Genomic DNA, 15,117 nt, shown 5'->3' with positions numbered 1-15,117 from the left:
ACTGTGTTAAATATAAAAATTTTTTTTAAGCCGTACAGGTATACAATAAAGTAATAAACAGCGCCCTCTTTGTAACCATTTGCTAGAAGTTTTATATATATTGAGATACATGATTTAATAATATAAATTTTAAAATCTATAATTTAAATTATCTATACCTTGTAAATAAAATATTTAAAATATTTATTAAAAAAAAACGATTAATAAGTGATATTTTCATTACTTGGAGCAGTCAGCATTGGGGGAAACAGTGATGGGAAGTGATACTCCACAGTTTCCAGGGAGAGCCTGAGCCAGTTGTGAATTAATGTTGAGACTCTTGGAAGTGGATTTGATGCAGTTGCATGCAGTTTTCTTATCAGCAGAGGTTGCTGCGGCAGCTGCAAGAGCTTTAACGCCAGAGCAACATGGTCCTGGTGGTTTACCACTTCCACTCACCAAGTAACTCACACAAGGCTTTAGGTTCTTAATCACATCACTGCATGATGAAATTGTAGCCTCAGAACTAGTTACTGAGGTCACTAAAATCATAAGAACACATGTAGCAGCAACTGATTTCATGCTTATTTAATTAATTGTTATATGTGGTGGTGGTGATGGTGGTTTCAATTTGCATTGGTTGTCCATGTTTAGACATTTTTATAGGATCAGAGGAAGCTAAAAACTACAAGTAAAAATAATTGTTAAAATAAAATTGTTAAATAGAGTACAAGAAAGATAAGTTTGATTTTAATTGTACAAGAAATTGTTAAAATTTCAAGATTAGGTGGAAGTAACGAAGAAGGGGTTATTCATTTTCAACAAGTAATATAAGTTGCACAAGATAATTGGTGCATATATAAATATTTTACGGTTTTCAAACCATATAGAAATTTGATCACTATGGACATTTAATTATGTGCTGGTTGGTAGTAAATCTTGTAAAAGTTGTTTCTCATTATTGCACACTTTGTTTGTAGCGGTGACAATGAACCATCCAAGAGCAGAGCAGAACCATGTGCAGGATTCACGGCCAGTAAACTAAAAAAAAAAAATAGTGAGAGTCTTAATTTATTTTCTATTTTTTTTTAAAATTTTGCGATTAAAAATTTTTTTGAACTTTTAATTATCTTTTCAATATTTTTAAAAAAATAACATTTAGGACAAATTGCACATTTAAATAAAGTAGAGACTAAAATTATTTAAATACAACATTTCTAAAATAGTTACAATAGTAGTTTATCAATAAACAACTTTCAGACGTAAACTGCAACAGATTGTAAGGATTTACGAAAATATTCAAATTTTATATTCAGATCTATATTCACCTCAATTCATAATTCTTATGTCACCAAAAAAAAAATAATTCTTCAACATGATGCCGTGACCACGAAACTAAGGTGAAGCAAGCTATTTAAAAAAAATTTACCTATTAAAAAAACACCCGTTGACCCATTGACCCATTGGACTTTTCTTAAATAGTCCAAACTATCATGTTGGAAGCCCATATATAATTCTACCTATGGGGACTTAAATGTGCGGGCTCTAATTTTTTATGATTAAAAATTTATGATATAAAATTTAAAATAAATAAAATAATTTTAAAAAATTAACTGATATTTGTTGATAAAAGTTGATTCGTTAAGATTACTCTTTATTATATCACATATACACGACATATAGTACTCTTTAGTCTTTACAGATTGACAGCTCTAAAATAGAAATTAATTAGCCTCTATTGTGTGAACCAACTAAGGGGAAGTCATGGCATTCATGAATGGAATTTTCTGATAGATACACTCCTTTTTTAGATATGCTGCATCTATTAGTTCTCTTTTAATTTGAAATTAACACAAGAAATAGAATCGCAAGTTTCTAATGGACATATTTGCAGAAAATCAACCAAAAACTTTACTCTTCATAATGTACCATAACTGCTCCTAACATGATGCATATCATCCATGTACATAAACCAAGCAGACAAGACAAAATCACCAAATAGATTAATGAACCTGTTCCCTAACAAGATGAGAAAACTAATTTAAGTCTTTTAACATGTGGGATGGCATACATGTAATGTTTCTTCATTCTCTTAACCTGCATTCCAGCTAAAAGTTGGTGATGCATCTCACCATATACCTAAAAAGAGTGCACCACAATAAGAAATCAAAACGGAACTAACGAATTACAATCCTATATATCCATATTACATAATTAACAGAAACCAAATTAAATTTAGAGAGCATAAAGTCATAATCAGGAATGCAAGCTTAAAAAATTGTGTTCACAAAAGTTTAACTGAATCATAACATCTGCAATATACAGCAAAAACTATTCATGCATTCCTATGAATAGAAGATCAACTTAATACTTCTGGTGGATATGCATTTGTACTGAAATTATTCAAAGAAATCCACTAATGGTTACCGGTAAATGCAGTACGTCCAATTATTTTGAGTCCACACTACAACTTTTCTCTTAGGATCCTGAATCCCCAATAAATATTCATAGAATAGATGGAAGAGGAAGGCACCCACCCTTCACTTGCAACATTGACTGAATTGTTCACTGTCATTTAGTTAATCAAACAACAAACTTTATCTTCCTCTTGGATCCCGGCCCATCTGAGATGATTGAGACTCTGAAGAAAACCAGCTTCTTTCTCCATTCTGGTAAGGCAAATCAGACGTCCCAAAATCAGGTTGAGGGAAAGAACATGACAATGATTCATAATAACATTCTTCCTATATCAATAGTCTGCCATATCAAAGTACAATCAGTTAACTCAAATAAAGAATTTAAAATATGTTATATACAGCTATCAGCACAATGTCAAAGCCATCAATATTTTCAACCTCACTTTTTCATATATAAGGTTAAAAGCAGTGATGCATCATATTCATAAGTTGTTAGGATGAAAAAGATAGATCATATTTTGGCTCATTAGCTGGGGAAAAGCAAGCTATTTTATCACTGAAACAAGAAATAAAGCAAGAGAGGATGACAAATCTGTAGTTTTGCATATCCGTTCTCAGAATCACAAACAAATCAAATCTAATACATAGTGCGCCTGTGGCAAAATCTATGGCAAATAAACTTCAATTTTCTTTTCTTTCTTTAACCAAGATTCTCAAGGACAAATAAGAAACAATCAAAGCACTAAGCTCCAAATTAGTAAGAATGAGTATAAAATAGATTCAAATACAAATTAAAGAAGCAGTAGATATAACGAGTAATGACCAATAAAATGAAACCCTAACACAACATAAACTCAAAAGTAAGAATAAGGGTGTAAAACACTAACATGTGGGATAACTTCTATGGGTAGTTCATCTTCTACAACTAATACAACCTAAAGAACATTGCGCAACATCAAGTTAAGATCATTTCCAATAACCCTTTGATACTTGTTGACAATCTGCCCCAAGTCTACTTGTCAAATCATCAACTGTTTCATAGTCAAAAAATGATATATCCTACGATAAGGGTACTGCAAAATGAGTTAAACCATACATCAAGAAAACATAACCGAGGGCAACAAACTTATAGTGTTGTTCCGTTCGAGTCCAGCCGAGGTATGTGTTTCCCAACGAGGCTGCTTAGCTCTTGTTGGAGTTATACGTCGTCAGGGAGGCAGTCTCCAGGAATAACCTCGGTATGATGAAACACGGCGGCGGGAGCACCTGCAAAAAGCACTCCGACGCTCAAGTAAGTGTATGAATAATAAGAGATTAAAGTAATAAATTAGAGTGAGTTTTGTGACCTGTCCCTTAAGGGTTGCTTGGCTTGTGTTTTATAGATGAGTGGGGGGTAGTTCTCCCTTGCGTTTGTTCCGATATCTATGGCGAGTGCCGTTGTTAGTAACGGACTGAAGATGACGTTAGTCACGTGTGTAATTTGTGTTTGAGTTCCATTTTAGGTTTTGATATGAGTTCCGAAATATTTGGTTGGTGAGGATGAAAGGATAATTGGCGAGTTCTTAGGGGTACACGTCATATCTCCCAAGCTTGTTTGTCTCCATGTCTTGGGTGACAGGCAAGCTTTGATCAACTGGGTTTTCTCTTTGGTTTTTGTTTGGGTTGGTTGTTTGGTTGTTGGGCCTGTTTTTGGTCTTGGGAGTCAAGGGAAGTCAAGGGAAGTCAAGGGTTTCTTGTCTTGTTTGGTGCGTCGTGGTTAATGCATCCCTTTGGTTTTTCGAGGCATTTAACGATTGTCACTCGGTTTACCCACTAAGTTAGTGGGCTTGGTAATATCATTTGGTTTTTGGTTTTGGAACTAATGCTTTATTGCCTCATCTTCTTTCGGTTTTAACTTCGACTATGACTTCTAGAGGTTAGTTCTTTCTCCCTCATTTATTGTTTTTGCTTCTGTAATGGCGAAAGAGAAAGAGAAAAAGATGGCTGTTGAGGAGAAGAAAGATAACCCATATCATTGGGTTCATGATGATGTGAAAACTCATTCTTCTTCGTATGTAGATTCTGCATCCATGCATGAACTAGAAGGTTTGAAAGTTGTGAGAGAGGGTTCTGGTGTGGGCATTCAATTGCTTCCCTGTTCGACTGATGATAGGGTTTTTGAAAGAAGGGGGGATTGGGAATATTTTTACATGTATACTCCCTGTTTCACGGAATTAGGTGTTAAGTTACCTTTCTCTGCTTTCGAGTGTGACTTGTTGACCCAACTAAACTGTGCGCCTTCTCAACTACACCCAAATTCTTGGGCCTTTCTTCGCGCTTTTCAGTGCTTAATGGAGTTCTTATCTTTTCCTTGTTCCCTTTCTTTATTCTTTTTGCTGTTTCAATCTAAAGGGGTTAGGAAAGGGTTGTGGGTATGTCTGAGTAGTTTTCCCGGCCGATCCCTCTTCTTGCTTTATAAATCTTCCTTTAAGAATTTTAAATCTTTGTTTGTTAAGGTCCGGTCATTGGAGACCGAGTATCCTTTTTATCTGGATGACGAGCTTATAGAAAGGTTTCCATTGTACTGGTGTTCGGAGCCATCACAAATTTTAGAGGCTACTGAGCGAAGTGAGGAGGAGGAGTGTTTGCTAGAGTTTTTGATAGAATATTTTGCTGATGGGGTGTGTTTATCAATTCCCGAACTCCTTCGTCTGCATGATGCGGGTGATAGTGATGGTTTGAAAGCTTACATAGGTAACGATGGTTGTTGTACTGTTGTTGTTTACTTATTACGTTTATTTTGACTGTTCTCATTTGTGCAGGTGGACGAGCTCCTCTTCTTGATCCCTCCCGATTTCAATCTTTTTTGAAGAAGAAAAAGGAAAAGGATGCTGAGGTTTCTGGGGTTCCAAGGATGGTGGTGGTGAGGCGGCTCAATCTACTGCTCAGCCCGTGTCATCACATAAGAGAAAAAGGGATGAAACGGATCAATCTCTGGAGGTTATTTCTGAATGTGATAAGGATATTGCGGGTGGTGCTAGGTCTGTATTTGATCGACAAAGGCGGCTTCATGGCTTCATACCTGGGACGAGTACTCATTCTCTGTGGAGTGACCAGTTCCCTATAGCCGAGCTTTTTGATAGGGTTTCTCAATACCCCGGCGATATGCTCATGACTTGCCGTATTGGAATGGAGGGCATGGGAAAGTTCATTCATGTTTGTTTTTGTCTTTATTTACTCGATTTCTTTTTTCCCTCTTTTTTTACCGCCTTTGTTCATGTGTTTATGTGTTGGCCATACTACTTAATTGATCGGAGCCGAGCAGCAGGCTAGTATGGGGAGAGTTGCCGAACTGGAAAAGTTGTTGAAGGATAAAGACACTATGATGGAGAAGGCTTTGAAGGAGAAAGACAAGGTGATTATGGACGTAACGGCAAAGTTGAAGTCGTCTGAGGACGAGGTTAATCGTCTTAGAGACTAGATCCGACTTTTGCAGTCTGACATTAAGGATAGTGACCTGGATAAAGGTCAGCTAACTTCCCGAGTTCACGAATTAGAGGAGTTGGGTGTGGAAATGTTTGCCTCAGGTTTTGACTGAGCCGTGAGCCAAGTCGCTATTTTAGTTCCTGATTTTGATTGTTCCCGACTGGATGTGACAAAAATAGTTGTTGATGGGAAGCTTGTTGTGGATGGAACGGTGGAGGATCATGATGAAAATGTCTCGCTCCCTTAGTTTGTTCTATTTGTGTAACTTTTGGTTTGTTTAATTTATGTAGTATGACTTTTGTTTGTTGTTTTGGATTTGAGATACGTTGTTTGTGCTGATCAAGGTTGGATCAGTTTGGCAGTTTGATATTTTGATAATACATATAATTGTGGCATCTTGGTTTTGATGTTTATTTATGTAAAAGTAGGATAAAGATAATAGGAAGTTAGAAATAGATAGGATAAAAGATCAGATTGCTTATTGATCGATCTTAACTTGATTTTTGATATTTTGGGCGTCCGGCCTCATTAAAACCCTCCTTACGTAAAACCCTGACTTGGGAAAAAACCTCTAAGGGAGAAAAAGAGTACCTTCATCCGCGTACTTTACAGTTCATGATCTGTACAATTTCAAAGAGTAGATATTCCAATTTCCTGAGACTGGATTGCCGTGTAGTGTTTAGAGTTGGTAAGCCCCCATTCCGAGCACTTTGGATACTCGGAATGGTCCATCCCAGTTTGCGGCGAGCTTTCCATGTGAAGGAGGCCATCTGGCTTCTTTTGTTCGTCTGAGGACTAAGTCACCCTCCTCGAATGTCCTCGGCACCACTCTCTTATTGTGTTTTCTTTCTACCAGTTGTTTCTGGGCTCTCTGTTTAATGGCGGCGATTTCCCTGTCCTCTTCTATCAGATCAAGCTCGGCATTTCTTGCGTTTATGTTATGTTGTTCATCGTATAGTTTGGTTCTTAATGTGGGAACTCCGACCTCTACAGTGATTAATGCTTCTGACCCATAGACTAGCTTGAAGGGTGTTTCGCCCGTGGTAGTTTGTATTGTGGTGTTGTAACTCCACAATACTTCTGGGATTAGCTCTACCCATTCTCCTTTTGCGTTATCGAGCTTTTTCTTTATTGCCTGCAGTATAACTCGGTTAGCAGCTTCGGCCTGCCCATTGGTTTGTGAGTGTTCGACCGAGCTAAAATGATGGTGTATATTAAAATTTTTTAGAAATGAGCCGAGCTTATTAAAATTCCGAATCGACATATGATGTTTTTCCAAATGAAAGATCGTACCTTTTCGGCCGTTATTCTTGCTAACGGCTGTGCTTCTATCCATTTGGAGAAGTAGTCTATGGATACTAAAAGAAATTTTACCTGGCCTGGTGCTATTGGAAATGGGCCGAGAATATCGAGACCCCATCTGTGGAAAGGCCAGCTTACCTTCATGCTGTGTAATACCTCGGCAGGCTTTGTAGAGATGGAGGCATGCTTCTGGCATTTGTCACATGTTTTGACCTTCGTTATGCAATCCCTTTTCATGGTCGGTGGTGCACGAATTGTAAATCACACTTTTCACAACTCATACCACTAACCAGCAAGTGCACTGGGTCGTCCAAGTAATACCTTACGTGAGTAAAGGTCGAATCCCACGGAGATTGTTGGTTTGAAGCAATCTATGGTTATCTTGCAATTCTTAGTCAGGATATAATATCAATAATAATTCTTAGTTTAAATTGTAACAAGTGAAAGGGCATAAAATAAATACTTGTTGTGCAATAATGGAGAATATGTTGGAGTTTTGGAGATGCTTTGTCTTCTGAATCTCTGCTTTCTCCCTGTCTTCTTCTTCACGCACGCAAGGTTCCTCCTATGGCAAGCTGTGTGCTGGTGGATCACCGTTGTCAATGGCTACCATCCGTCCTCTCAGTGAAAAAGGTCCAGGTGCGCTGTCACCGCACGGCTAATCATCTATCGGTTCTCGATTATGTCGGAATAGGATCCATTGATCCTTTTGCGTCTGTCACTACGCCCAACACTCGCGAGTTTGAAGCTCGTCACAGTCATTCAATCCCTGAATCCTAGTTGGAATACCACAGACAAGGTTTAGACTTTTCAGATTCTCAAGAATGCTGCCAATGGATTCTAGCTTATACCACGAAGATTCTGATTAAGGAATCTAAGAGATACTCATTCAATCGAAGGTAGAACGGAGGTGGTTGTCAGGCACGCGTTCATAGGTTGAGAATAGTGATGAGTGTCACGGATCATCACATCCATCATATTGAAGTCCGAATGAACATCTTAGATAGAAACAAGCGTGTTTGAAGAGAAAACAGAAATAATTGCATTCATTCATCGAGACACAGCAGAGCTCCTCACCCCAAACAATGGAGTTCAGAGACTCATGCCGTCAAAGAGTACAAAGTTCAGATCTAAAAATGTTATGAGGTACAAAATAAATCTCTAAAAGTTGTTTAAATACTAAACTAGTAACCTAGGTTTACAGAAAATGAATAAACTAAGATAGATGGTGCAGAAATCCACTTCTGGGGCCCACTTGGTGTGTGCTGGGACTGAGACTTAAGCTTTACACGTGCCTGGGCTGTTTCTGGAGTTAAATACCAGGTTGTAACCTGTTTTGGGCGTTCAACTCCAACTTGTAACCTGTTTCTGGCGTTTAACGCCAGACTGCAACATGGAACTGGTGTTGAACGCCAGTTTACGTCGTCTATCCTTGAGCAAAGTATGGACTATTATATATTGCTGGAAAGCCCTGGATGTCTACTTTCCAACGCAATTAAGAGTGCGCCAATTGGACTCCTGTAGCTCCAGAAAATCTATTCCGAGTGCAGGGAGGTCAGAATCCAACAGCATCAGCAGTCCTTTTTCAGCCTGAATCAGATTTTTGCTCAGCTCCCTCAATTTCAGCCAGAAATTACCTGAAATCATAGAAAAATACACAAACTCATAGTAAATTCCAAAAATGTGATTTTTATTTAAAAACTAATAAAAATATAATAAAAAGTGACTAAAACATATTAAAAACTACCTAAAACAATGCCAAAAAGCGTATAAATTATCCGCTCATCACAACACCAAACTTAAATTGTTGCTTGTCCCCAAGCAACTAAAAATAAAGTAGGATAAAAAGAAGAGAATATACAATGAATTCCAAAAACATCTATGAAGATCAGTCTTAATAAGATGAGCGGGGCTATTAGCTTTTTGCTTCTGAACAGTTTTGGCATCTCACTTTATCCTTTGAAGTTCAGAATGATTGGTATCTATAGGAACTCAGAATTCAGATAGTGTTATTGATTCTCCTAGTTCAGTATGTTGATTCTTGAACACAGCTACTTTATGAGTCTTGGCCGTGGCCCTAAGCACTCTGTTTTTCAGTATTACCACTAGATACATACATGCCACAGACACATAACTGGGTGAACCTTTTCAGATTGTGACTCAGCTTTGCTAAAGTCTCTAATTAGAGGTGTCCAGGGTTCTTAAGCACACTCTATTTTTTGCTTTGGACCTCGACTTTAACCGCTCAGTCTCAAGTTTTCACTTGACACCTTCACGCCACAAGCACATGGTTAGGGACAGCTTGGTTTAGCCGCTAAGACCAGGATTTTATTCCCTTAGGCCCTCCTATCCACTGATGCTCAAAGCCTTGGATCCTTTTTATTACCCTTGCCTTTTGGTTTTAAGGGCTATTGGCTTTTTGCTCTTGCCTTTTGGTTTAAAGAGCTTTTGGCTTTTTCTGCTTGCTTTTTCTTTTTCTTGCTCTCTTTTTTTTTCACATTTTTTTCTGTAAGCTTTGTTCTTCACTGCTTTTTCTTGCTTCAAGAATCATTTTTATGATTTTTCAGATTATCAAATAACATTTCTCCTTTGTCATCATTCTTTCAAGAGCCAACAATTTTAACATTCATAAACAACAAATTCAAAAGACATATGCACTGTTCAAGCATTCATTCAGAAAACAAAAAGTATTGCCACCACATCAAAATGATTAAACTATTTTAAAATTCGAAATTCATGTACTTCTTTTTCTTTTTCAGAAAACAATTTTCATTTAAGAAAGGTGATTGATTCATAGCACATTCATATCTTTAAGACATAGACACTTAGATACTAGTGATCATATAGTAAAGACACAAACATAATTAAACATGAAGCATAGTAAACGAAAAAGAGGAAAATAGGAACAAGGAGATTAATGAATGGGTCCACCTTAATGAAGGTGGCGTCTTCCTCTTCTTGAAGAACCAATGGTGCTCTTGAGCTCCTCTATGTCTCTTCCTTGCCTTTGTTGCTCTTTCCTCATAGCTCTTTGATCTGCAGTCAATTGCTCTACCACTGAATTATGGAAAAACAAAAGCAATGCTTTTACCACACTAAACTTAAAAGGTTTGCTCGTCCTCGAGCAAAAGAAGAAAGAAGTGGAGAAGATGGAGGAGATGGAAGTGTGTGAATGGGTGGGTTTGGGAGGGGAATGGTTTGAATTTGAATGGTGAGGTAGGTGGGGATCCTGTGGGGTCCACAGATCCAGTGAGGTCAAGAATTTAGCATCCCTGCTCCAATTAGGCGTACAAAATGCCCTTACTGTGCAATCCTGGCGTTTAACGCCAGACTGCTGCCTGTTTCTGGCGTTAAACGCCCAAATGTAGCCTATTTCTGGCGTTTAACGCCAGACTGATGCTTGTTTCTGGCGTTAAACGCCAGCTTGGTGCTTGTTTCTGGCGTTAAACGCCAGACAGATGCTTGTTTCTGGCGTTTAAACGCCAGAATGATCTTCCTCCAGGGTGTGCTATTTTTCATGCTGTTTTTCATTTTGTTTTTGATTTTCCATTTGTTGTTGTGACTTCACATGATCATCAACCTAAAGAAAACATAAAATAGCAATGGAAAATAAATAGATATAATTAAATAACATTGGGTTGCCTCCCAACAAGCGTTTTTTTAATGTCAATAGCTTGACAGTGAGCTCTCATGGAGCCTCACAGATAATCAGAGCAAGGTTGGGACCTCCTATGAAGACTTCCAGAAACTTCTCTACCATATCAGAGAAGATAGAGAGCATGCACCTCTGAAAAGTTGCAGGTGCATTACACAGACCGAAAGGTATCCTTCTGTAGGCAAACACTCCAGAAGGACATGTGAATGATGTTTTCTCTTGGTCCTGAGGATCTACTGCAATTTGGTTGTAACCTGAATAGCCATCCAAAAAGCAGTAATATTCATGACCTGCTAGTCTCTCTAGTATCTGGTCTATGAATGGTAAAGAAAAATGATCCTTCCTGGTGGCTGTATTGAGCCTTCTGTAGTCAATACACATACGCCACCCTGTAACTGTTCTTGTAGGAACCAGTTTATTCTTTTCATTATGAACCACTGTCATTCTTCCCTTCTTAGGGACAACATGGACAGGGCTCACCCAGGGGCTATCAGAAATAGGATAGATAATCCCAGCCTCTAGTAACTTAGTGACCTCTTTCTGCACCACCTCCTTTATGGCAGGATTTAGCCGCCTCTGTCGTTGAACCACTGGCTTAGCATCATCCTCCAATAGGATCTTGTGCATGCATCTGGCTGGGCTAATGCCCTTAAGATCACTTATGGACCACCCAAGAGCTGTCTTGTGTGTCCTTAGCACCTGAATTAGTGCTTTCTCTTCCTGTGGCCCTAAAGCAGAGCTTATGATTACAGAAAAAGTGTCACCTTCTCCTAGAAATGTATATTTCAGGGATGGTGGTAGTGGTTTGAGCTCGGGTTTAGGAGGTTTCTCCTCTTCCTGAGGAGTTTTCAGAGGTTCTTTTATTTCCTCTGGTTCCTCCAGATCAGGCTGAACATCTTTAAAAATGTCCTCTAGCTCTGATTCGAGACTCTCAGTCATATGAACCTCTTCCACCAGGGAGTCAATAATATCAACGCCTAAGCAGTCGTCTGATGTGTCTGGATGTTGCATAGCTGGGCAAATTGCTTATCCTGCTCCTCTTTGCGGAGTTTTTGAGGATAAGGCATCTTGGCTTTGTATTCCTCAACCTTAGTTGCTACAGGTATATTTCCTACAGAGGTAGGTTGCGAAGCCTTCTTGAGGGATTTATTATCAGCACTTGCAGGTGTCTGATCCCTCACTGGCATTTGAAAGCCAGGGTTAGAAGCTGGAGTGGCGTTGGACGCCAACTCCTTACTTGTTCCTGGCATTTGAACGCCAGAACTGAGCTTCCATTGGGCGTTTGACGCCAACTCCTTGCCTGTTTCTGGAATTTGAACGCCAGAGTTATTCTTCTCTGGGCTCTTACTGTCCTCAGAGGGATTTTGGATAGCCGGTTGTTCATTTCTTGGCTTCTTGCTGCCTTGAAGTGAGGTATTTAATGTTTTCCCACTTCTTAATTGAACTGCTTGGCACTCTTCTGTTATTTGTTTTGATAACTGCTGTTCTGTTTGCTTCAACTGTACTTCTATATTCAGATTAGCCATTCTTGTGTCTTGTAGTATCTCCTTGAATTCGGCCAGCTGTTTTGTTAGAAAGTCTAATTGCTGATTGAATTCTGTAATGTGTTCTGCAGGACTGAGTTCAGCAGTTACTGTTTTAGCCTCTTCTTTCATGGAAGATTCACTGCTTAGGTACAGATGCTGATTTCTAGCAACTATATCAATGAGCTCTTGAGCTTCTTCAATTGTTTTTCTCATATGTATAGATCCACCAGCTGAGTGGTCTAGAGAAATCTGAGCTTTCTCTATAAGCCCATAATAGAAGATGTCTAACTGCACCCATTCTGAAAATATTTCAGAGGGGCATTTTCTTAGCATCTCTCTGTATCTCTCCCAGGCATCATAAAGAGATTCATTATCTCCTTGTTTAAAGCCTTGGATGTCCAGCCTTAGCTGTGTCATCCGTTTTGGAGGGAAGTATTGATTCAGGAATTTTTCTGTCAACTATTTCCATGTCCTTATGCTAGCTTTAGGTTGGTTATTTAACCACCACTTAGCTTGATCTTTTACAGCAAATGGAAACAGTAATAATCTGTAGACATCCTGATCTACTTCCTTATCATATACTGTGTCAGCAATTTGTAAAAACTGTGCCAGAAACTCTGTAGGTTTTTCCTGTGGAAGACCGGAATACTGGCAACTTTGCTGCACCATGATAATGAGCTGAGGATTCAACTCAAAGCTACTGACTCCGATGGAGGGTATACAGATACTACTCCCATATGAAGCAGTAGTGGGGTTAGCATATGACCCCAGAGTCCTTCTGGACTGTTCATTTCCACTTATGTTCATGATGGAAAAAGGGAGATGATGCGGATTGCAAATTAATTTTTTTTTTGAAAATCGAAATTAAAATAAAATAAAATAAAATAAATGAAAAATTGAGTATAATTTCAAAAATTAGAAGAAAAAGAAATAAAAGAAAATTGAAAACTAAATTAATTAATTAAAAAGATGTGGGTGCGGATTTTCGAAAAATGAAGAGAGAGAAAGTAGTTAGGAAGTTTTGAAATTTAAATTTTAAATTTGAAAATTAAATTTTGAATTTTAAATTTTTGAATTTTGAAATTTGAAAATTTGAATTTTGAATTTTGAAAAAGTCAACAATATAAGATAAGGATTTGAAAAAGATATGATTTTTGAAATTTTAAAACTAAGATAAGATGAAACAAAAAGTTTTAAAATAAAAATCTGAATTTTTAAGGGAAAATTTCGAAAATTAATTAAAATAAAGAGAAAAGATATTTTTGAATTTAATGATGAAAGAGAAAAACACACAAAAGACACAAGACTTAAAATTTTTAGATCTAATGCTCCTTGTTTTCGAAAATTTTGGAGGAAAAACACCAAGGAACACCAAACTTAAAAATTTTAAGATCTAAACACAAAGAAGGCTCAAGAACACTTTGAAGATTCATAAGAACAACAAGAACAACAGAAAGAACACCAAACTTAAAATTTTTAGAAAACTTCAATAAAATTTTCGAAAATTATAAAAAGATTAACAAGAAAACACTAAACTTAAAGTTTGGCACAAGATTCAATCAAAGAAAAATTATTTTTGAAAAAGATTTTAAAAAGAAGATACCCAATCACCAAGAACATAAACCAACGCTCTAGCGAATTGAATGGAAAACAGTAGTACTTTGCATTAATCTTTGAGGAACAGCAGAGCTTCACACCTTAATCTATGGAGTGTAGAAACTCTACCGTATGAAAATACATAAGTGAAGGTCCAGGCATGGCCGAGATGGCCAGCCCCCTGTGATCTAAGAACCAGGTGTCCAAAGATGCCTAATACAATAGTAAGAGGTCCTATTTATAATAAACTAGCTACTAGGGTTTACATGAGTAAGTATTTGGCTACCCAGTGGAATTAGATCGAGAAGCTTTCTAACAAAATTCAAGAGAAAAGATTGAAGAAGAAGATAAAACTATTATTGATTCATTGAATTACAATAGAGCTCCCTAACCCAATGAAAGGGGTTTAGTGAGTCATAGCTCTGAATTCAATTACAAAAGAAAATGATCCAAAGTTCTCCGTGTGTAAAATCCTCTTTCGAGTGCCAGTGTCAACCAACTTAAATTCTATCCTATTTATACACTTTCTAAATTGAGCTTCTGTTGTGTTTCTTGGGCTTTGAGGCTTTTCCCTGATTTCCTTTTGCTTTGGGTTTATGATCCATAATCCTGATGAGGCTACTGATCCAATTCTGTAACATTCATTGAACCAACTTAGTGATAATCAAGTAATGACACAAGACTCAACAAATTGAAGCTCCAGACTCATCAATCCTTCAGGCCCAATCCCATAAACCATGATATTCAATTGGGTTTCATACCATAATATGTTTAAGTTAATGTTTGTGCTCAAATGCTAACTTAAACTTCAATATATTTGGCCCAGAAACCCCTTTCAAAAAGTGGCGTTTAAGTTGAAGTTTAAGTTTCAGTTTAAGGTTAAACTGAAACTTAAACGTGGAAATGGAAGAAAGCAACCCAGGAGTGTGAAATGTCGAACACGTTTAAGCTTCAGTTTAAGGTTAAACTGAAGCTTAAACGTGGAAATGAAGAAAACAACCCTGGAGGAGCAATTGGGTCGACCACGTTTAAGCTTCAGTTTAAGGTTAAACTGAAGCTTAAACGTGGAAATGAGAAAGCAACCCTGGAGGAGAGAAATAGTCGCACACGTTTAAGCTCCAGTTTAACCTTAAACTGGAGCTTAAACGTGGAAATGAAGAAAGCAACCCTGGAGGAG

The 15,117-nt window shown here is 37.7% G+C and overlaps 1 protein-coding gene and 1 long non-coding RNA gene across 3 annotated transcripts in view; both read right to left on the bottom strand.

Annotated features, from left to right (window-relative positions):
• LOC107611819 (non-specific lipid-transfer protein 8) overlaps positions 1-645 on the bottom strand; it is a 1,109-nt gene extending 464 nt beyond the window's left edge. Inside the window, exon 1 of the mRNA XM_016313709.2 lies at positions 224-645. Coding sequence (XP_016169195.1) covers positions 224-561 — 338 coding nt within the window. The 5' untranslated portion in view covers positions 562-645. The remainder of the gene's footprint in view (positions 1-223) is intronic.
• Positions 1,681-15,117, bottom strand: part of LOC107612273 — a 22,815-nt gene continuing 9,378 nt past the window's right edge. Inside the window, exons 2-3 of one of the 2 annotated variants that reach the window (XR_002352798.1) lie at positions 3,332-3,455; positions 1,681-1,998 (exon numbers count right to left, since the gene is read on the bottom strand). This is a non-coding gene — a long non-coding RNA (uncharacterized LOC107612273). Of the gene's footprint in view, positions 1,999-3,331; positions 3,470-15,117 lie in introns of both variants that reach the window. The other variant, XR_001613668.2, reaches the window with a different exon arrangement.

Source organism: Arachis ipaensis, chromosome B08 (assembly GCF_000816755.2).
Source record: "Arachis ipaensis cultivar K30076 chromosome B08, Araip1.1, whole genome shotgun sequence".
NCBI classification, from domain to species: domain Eukaryota; kingdom Viridiplantae; phylum Streptophyta; class Magnoliopsida; order Fabales; family Fabaceae; genus Arachis; species Arachis ipaensis.
The sequence above is the reverse complement of the archived record's forward strand: the minus strand, read 5'-3'. Positions and strand labels throughout refer to the sequence as shown.